The sequence below is a fragment of the Parasteatoda tepidariorum genome, chromosome 9 (genome assembly GCF_043381705.1).
Source record: "Parasteatoda tepidariorum isolate YZ-2023 chromosome 9, CAS_Ptep_4.0, whole genome shotgun sequence".
Classification (NCBI taxonomy): Eukaryota; Metazoa; Arthropoda; class Arachnida; order Araneae; family Theridiidae; genus Parasteatoda; species Parasteatoda tepidariorum.
In genome coordinates, this window is record NC_092212.1 from 61,091,504 (window position 1) to 61,099,458 (window position 7,955).

The 7,955-nt window shown below is 33.7% G+C and overlaps 1 protein-coding gene across 3 annotated transcripts in view; it reads left to right on the plus strand.

Annotated features, from left to right (window-relative positions):
• The window catches only part of LOC107455230 (uncharacterized), a 27,040-nt gene extending 21,939 nt beyond the window's left edge, over positions 1-5,101 (plus strand). For all 3 annotated transcript variants that reach the window (XM_071185633.1, XM_071185632.1, XM_043056248.2), the window contains one exon: positions 2,964-5,101. In XM_071185633.1, the coding sequence (XP_071041734.1) occupies positions 3,041-4,072 (1,032 nt within the window). In that variant the 5' untranslated portion in view covers positions 2,964-3,040 and the 3' untranslated portion in view covers positions 4,073-5,101. The remainder of the gene's footprint in view (positions 1-2,963) is intronic.
• Positions 5,102-7,955: the final 2,854 nt, after the last annotated feature.

Sequence of the window (7,955 nt, forward strand, 5' to 3'; positions counted from 1 at the left end):
TGCTGAACGCAGAATATTAATTTCGGACGAATAATGGAAGAATCGTCTGCCGAAGACAAAACTTAATTCGTTTACATCCATCTTTCTTGTTTTCTGCCCTGGAAAGGGTTTATTCGATTAACAAACTAATAATGGAGATAAACAAACTTGTGAAGGGTCCGATTAAAAGAAAAATCATTTTGTGAAGGGTCCGTTTTTAAGTTAAAATATTTTGTGAAGGGTCCGTTTTTATGAAAAGATATTTTGTGAAGGGTCCGTTAACGGACCCAAATTTCTTCTAAACAGACCCCTGGAATGTGAGTAATTTTTTCACAATTTTGCGAAAAACGGACCTTTCACAAAATGTCTGGACAGACCCCTGGTACTTGTAACCATAAAATGAAAAAACCAAATCACCGTGTCACGCCAGTCAATATTTCCTCCCAACTCTTATCCAACCACGAAGATTCCGAGTAAAAATAGCTAGCCGGCGGCGAATATACAGGTGTTGCACAAAATAATGGTAACACATCTATACTAACACATTTTTCGATCTTTCTCAAAAAATACTTAGAGAATTATTTTATAAGTTTATAAGTGTTTAGGTTATGCGATGTTTCATACTTATCAATGAAGTTTAAAACTTTTAGAGGTTTGAGGGACCGACAATAAATTGCAAACGGAAAATAATGTTTTTAAACTCTCCATGCCAAAAAATGTAGCAATAAATTTTTAACGTGTAATAATTATTTTGGTTATTAAATGCGATTATTGCTCAAAAATTTGTTAAATATTTAAGGAAATTTGGACGTTTTTTTTTTAAAAAAACTATTTTTTTAAACTTACGTTTTTTTACTGTAAATTTAAAAATAATCTATAAAATTAAGCAAAATTTTTAGAGCAATTTAAGACTAATTACAAAACTACTGTTTAAAAATTTGAGACAAATTTGTTTGAAAACTGCGAAAGACGTGATTAAATAAATCAGTTCTTTTATATTATTTATTTTGTAGTGAATCGTATTTGGCAACTAATTAATAAAAAGCCCGATTTGAAAATCTTAAAAATTTAAAAAGTTTCAAGCAATTTTCAAAAAAGTTCTCGTACTTTTTAAAAGAAAGCTCACTATGATAAGTGGTTTTCGGCAACTTTCATTTTGTACTATTAAACAACCTATATTAAAAATGACACTGGCATTGTTGTTCCCTTAAAGGTATTTTTTCTTTCCTGATGCAATCATATTTCGGTGTATGGGCGTTTTATTTTAAGGAATTATCATTTGTTATTTAATTTTGTCTTACGATAGAAAATAATATTTGCGGAATACTTCTTATCTTTTCGAGCTTTCTTTAAAAAAAGTGCAAAAACTACTTAGAAAATAGCTTGAAACCTTTTGAATTTTTGAGATGTTCAAAGTGGATTTCTTTCATTAGTTGCCCCATACGATCCATTACACAAATTATGAAAAAAGATGTCACATTTTTTCGGCTCATGCATTGTATAAAAGAGCTACTTTAATTACTTATATATTGCTCAGTTTTCAACGAATTTTTTTCAAATTTTAAAGCAAAAGTTTCGTAATTAATTTTAAATTGCTCTAATTTTTTTTAAGTTATAAAAAAGGTAAGACAAAAAAAAAAAAAAGGTTTGCGAAATTTTGTGCAATTATTGTATGTACTAACCAAAATAATTGTTTCAAGTTACAAATTTATAGATACAAGTTTTGGCATAGGGTGTTCAAAAACACTATTTTCCATTTGTAAATTATTGTTACCTCTAAAAAATTTAAACTTCAAATAATTTAAAAGAAAAATTGCATGATCTAAACACTTCTGAAATAGTGATAAAATGATAATTATTTTTTAACGGCAGGCACTGAATTCTTGTTCGTTGCCTCGGAAGACACATGAGGTGTTGTTCATTTAACGTTATCCCGAGGATCGGGGTACCAGAGAATCTAAGTCACGAAAACGAAAAGCATTACCCCCGCCACACTGCCACAGATACCCGTTCATAGAATGGACCACATTTAGACATCACACGACAGAGAACACCACACAGAGAGAAACATCCCTGCCCTGAGCGGTATTCGAACCCGTAACCAATGGCTTATTGGTTACTGAGGGTAATGATTAAAATAGCCAGTCAGTTACAGAGATGGCCTCCGGTTCGTGGCTCAAAATCACAATTTATAAGTAAATAACGTACTTAATTGTATAATTTGAGCCAACATTGATACTTTAGGAACAAACACTATTTTTCTTTGACAGTTTGAATACGTCATTGAGGATGCAAGTTGAAATGGTGCTCGACTTCGCGTGCAGGTCGCCGGGCTACCGAAGCGGGGGTGCCATCCCCTCTGCAGAGGATCAAAATTGTGATGGCATGTCTTCGGATCATCCTCAGGGATGTTTCCCAGACCGTCACCAATAGCCCATTGTGCAGCTCTAGAGCGACGTAAATGAACTACAACAACAACCAGAACAGCAAGTTGAAATGCATCAAAGAAAGTCATAAGTTTGGTTCGTTGGAAGAAGAAGAAGAAGCTTTGATCTTCTGTGGTGTAATGCGAGACCATACTTTCTCAGATGGTTGGAGGCGGTACTTCTTGGTGCTGTCTCTCCTATTGTGCTATCTGTCCTCTTCTACTTGACGAAGGTTTATAAGCCTATTTTGAGCACACAAGCCTAAAAATTTATGTAATTGCAATAACCAACTTTCTAAGATATCATGTTACATAAACACACAATTAGCTTTATTCTCCAATGTATTATTAAGTCATGGGCTATTTTAATTACTTTGGTTTAACTATTGAATATTGACGCAAGCCTTGTTATTTAAATTCTTTTCTTGCTCTATAATTTCGAAGTATGTTTATTCCTTAAAACCACCTAATATCTGTGACTTCAGCTGTGTATTTACAATTTTTTTAAAAAAGTATTTTTAAGTATTTGGATGATTAATTTTTGTTATTTTATTTTCAGACGCTCATTTGAAGAGCAGTTATGGAAATTTAATTCAAAAAATCTGTTTATCATACATTTTCGCAGCATAATTAGCTATGGAAGCTGTTCATCTTATCTTTGCTATCCTATCTTTGTTCTGCTTATCGAAGATAAGCGCTGTTGAATACTCTCAATTGGTAAACATGGGTATTAATTGCCCAAGTTCGATCAGCTGCGATGCCATTGGTCGCGCCAACTTCACCAGACGAAATTGCGAATGCGATCGCAATTGCGCTACCTATCAGGATTGTTGCGTTGATGCCAGATCAAGTTCTACATCTCAAAACAGACGGAGTGCTACCTATTCCTGCATGCCATTTGGAAACATACCCCACATGGGAGCATACGTCATCCAAACATGCTCCAGGAATTATAATGGCCCTGCTGAAATGCAACGCAGATGCCAAGATCACAATAACCAAAGTGATCCGTTAATGTCTGCTCCAGTAACAGATACCGTGTCCCAAATCTCTTATAGGAACAGATACTGCGCTGAGTGCAATAACGTTGACATGTCTAACGCACAAAGCTGGGTGATACAAATGATTTGTGACTTTACATCAAATGTCAATGCGAATAACAGCTTCATCTATCGGAATATTTACTATGTTCCCACTTCAAACGAGTGGAAGGTTGATGTCAATGGCAGATCCTATAAGTGTAATTTGAAGTACGACATACCAGCGTATTTGCAGAACAAAGTCCGTCTATGCAGATCGAACGTAATATCCAGTTGCGCAAGTACCTGGACTCGGAAAAGAGTCCAGCGTGAGTGCGAGTCTTATACTGCCATTATGTACGTTAAAGGAAGTGATAAAGTGTACAAGAACCCGCACTGTGCTCTCTGTAATCATGTGACTGTGGACGCCCTGGCGTGTACTCCTGGTGAGTCAGCGGGAAAAAGAAAACCATTCTCTTTTACTTTGCTCATGGACTGGAATCTGAGTAATGAAGGAGAAGTGGTTGGCGTGTCGAGTGGATCTTGTGGATCGAATCAGAAATATGATCCGTACGCCAAAAAGTGCCGTAATTTAGTCTGCTCTCTGCCAGGATATGAAATGATTAATGGTAAATGTAAGAAGCCGTAGTAACAATCAGAGACATATTATAGAGGATAAACCACTCCAGCCAAAATAGCTAAAGAAAACAAAGCGCCATTGTCACACACCTGGGCCTTTTCTCCTTCTCCTACAACTAGCACCATGACAGTTTCAACGATATTTTCCCATTCTTATCATAGAAATTCAAGACTCGTACTGCTTAATTTCTTCATTTGAAATATAAGTAAATAATATTTGAGCTGAATACTCTTTGATGTATATTTTCAAGAGTGGACATTTTCTGAAAATACTAAAATAAGTTTTATTCTTTGTAATGAAACTAAATGATGAACGTTTACTGCTTATAAGTATCACTAGATGGCAGGGCCAGTTACTATAGTTAATAGTTCCATAAAGTTTTTAACTCATTGAAATCAAAGATATCGACTTACTATACTATAAAATTTTCTTTTTTTATAAAGTGGGTTTCCTTTCCTCCCTTCCTCCATGGGAAAAGGTAAAAACTTAATCACTTGTGAATAGCATAAAAAACTAATTTTGTAAATTTTATTCTAGAAAGGAATTATGAAAAACTTTTATTTTTATCATTATCGCTAGATAACGGCATCATTAGAAGAAGGCGAGATCGTTTTAAGTTTTATATACGTTTTTAAAAAAGTAAAAAGTGGTGTCAAAATTCACCTTTTTTATCAGTAATTTTAAATTAAAAATAAAGCCGCAATATTAAATCTATTATATTATTGTGAGAAGAATATCAAACAATGATTTTCTACCTAGGTGGAGTGATGCCTCTTATTTTTTCCTCTTTGGTAAAAACTTATTTTGTTGATAAATATATCATTGTGCAATGTAATAAATATTTTCATTGAATTCTTTTTAGTTCAAATACTGTGCAAATAAATTTTTATTTTAATATTTTCAATGTCTTAATAATTTCACTGAAATAATTGTTGTATTTGATGGACAGTACAACTCTGTTTTAATTTAATACTTATAAAAGAAATAATAGGAACAAATGATGATAAAAATTTAAGTAATAAAGAAAACTAACACTGATGTTTTGTTATTTATTTTATTCATAAAATTAGTTTGTGGAACAAAGGTGATATAAGGGCAAAATTTTGCGTAACAAAATATGTTTTAGTCTCGCTCTATCATCAAAGCTTCTTTATTCAGAGCATATTTTTCTTCCGCCAATTTTTCTGAAGCATGGAAGTGGCGGGTTCGATTCCCGCTGTACACTGTTCGTATTAACAAATCAGTAAATATAGGTATGAAGGAATATGAAACTCTACACAGTTTATAAATGTTTTTCTTTTCTTTTCTTTCTACTTCAGCACATTATTAATGTGGGATTTTGACCCTGTACGATTGCTTTTTTTTTTTATATGTACTTCTATCATAATTCAGTTGAAATGGCTCAATCAATCAAGAAAAATTATTTATTATTAATACGGCACTGATTTTTTTCTTTGTCATCAATTTGACAAAGTTTTGCCCTGATTTAGAAGAATTAAAATTGGATTGAAAAGTGTAATTTTATTAACATAAATGATTTAATAAATAAACTGTATTTATTGACTTGGATGAAATTAACTCGGTTAATTGTTAATAAATTTAGCAAAGATTCACTTTATACAGCTTGGAATTTTGAGAAAAAACGTTTTTTAAGTTATTCCAATCGTGTTCTACATAACTTGCTATATTTTAAACTACTAGATACTTTTTAAAATGCTTATCGAACATTTTAGGTGTTCCTCAATAAGCACCCTCAATATATATTTTTATAGTTCCTCTGAAAAAGGAAATAAAAAAAAAGCCTACACATTATGGGCCACAAGTTAATATATTTAAGTAAGGAAGAAACCAAAACACAAAAGTAAATGAAATCTAACGAATTAATATTCTGGAAACATTAAAACCTATTTGATTGCCGGAAGATGTAAAAAGATGCTGAAATGAGATTTTTAGAAATACCTTTAAGTTTCATCAAACAATCAAACTGGTTTTGACGGTTTTCATTACACCTTCCGCACTAGCGATTCCACACTTTTCATATAGCGATTTTACATATTTTGTTCTTATATTGTTTGATTTCCCTAAAGCGTACTTTTTAACTTAATTTTTTAACAAGATTTTTAAAAAGGGATCCTCATGAAACTCTGATTTATCGGAATATTTTATATTGTTGACTGAAAAGAAAAGAAAATTATTGTAATTATAATTTGAAAATTATAAATCGTATTTAAAAATTTTTGTCACGTGAGAGGCTCTTCCTCTCTGATTACCTTCATCCACCTTGTCCAGTGAAATTTAATCAATGCTGTTGTTGTTCATTTACGTCGCACTAGAGCTGCACAATGGGCTATTGGCGACGGTCTGGGAAACATCCCGGAGGATGATCCGAAGACATGCCATCACAATTTTGATCCTCTACGGAGGGGATGGCACCACCGCTTTGGTAGCCCGACGACCTGTACACGAAGTCGAGCACTTTACGGTAGAACAGTTTAACGAGGACCAATACCGCACACCCTTGGTCCTTACGCAGGCTGATCCAAGTGGTCACTCACCCGCACACTGACCGCAGCCAGTGATGCTTGACTTCGGTGATCTGCTGGGAACCGTGTCTTAACGATCAGTCCACTGCAGGACAAATCAATGTTGTAATGGTCCCTCAGTGAACTGATCGTTAAGACACGGTTCCCAGTAGAACACCAAAGTCAAGCATCACTGGCTGGGGTCAGTAAGCAGATGGGTCTTTAATCAGCCTATGTAGGGACCAAGGGCTTGAGTATCAGTCCTCGTTAAACTGTTCTACAGTAAAGTGTTCGACTTCGCATGCAGGGCTGACGATGTGGAAGAACCACCCATCTGCAGAGGATCAAAATTGTGATGGCATATCTTTGTATTATTCTGAGAAATTTTTCCCAGACCATCGCCAAAAGCCCATTGTGCAGCTCTAGTGGATCATAAATAAAATACCTACCTTCCAATGTTGTATAGTCAAATTGTGATTGAAATAAGCTCTTACTCAAAGAAATACCAATTTTTTTTTCTTCAAAAATGTCATTTCCAATCTTTTATTATAAAACTCTTTAAATTTTTTCATAGTGAATAATCTAATCTCTTTCCAGAGATTAACATAAGTTATTAACCTTAAAAAAATGTTTTTCCGAATCTTATTGTCTTAAAGAACTAGAGTATTTATCTTGAATTTAGGCATGAAGTTAGGGGAAACATCATTGAAAGATTTTCAAGTTATCTAATGTAATCCGTAATTGAATAATGCCACCTTGTAAGCGACACGGCACTTTTATTTCACTATTTGTTGTGCTACAAAAACCATTTTCTTAAATTATATTTTTGTCATGTTACAATTTAGTAGTATAATTATAATTTTTTTTTTTGTTGTATGCCTGTTTAGGCAGTGGGGGTGCGATGGTTCCGGTTTTTCAATGACTCCATCTATGGACAGGAATTCGACTTCTGCCACGCCATTCACACAACCCGATTATACGACGGGCCACATTCACACACAAAGGAGAAAGGACATCCATGCCTTGCCCGGGATTGAACCCAGGACCTTTCTGAAGCAAGGACAGTCCCCTGCCCCCTACACAGGCCTGTCGGCATAAATATAATTGATATTATAATTATATCCAATGGCAATTAAACTTAAAATACTTTCGGACGGTGAAGTGCTCATTTTATATAAATTTATAGGTTGCATATGTCAAAGGTATAATAGTATTCTAAATCTTGTGTATCATAAATGATATGTAAACCTCTTATAAATTTAAAAATATAAAATAAACATATTTTTAAATTTTTTTCTTCATGCTTATACTATCAGATGATACACAAACAATCCCTCACATTTCTATTTAACTATGTCTGACATGTTTGT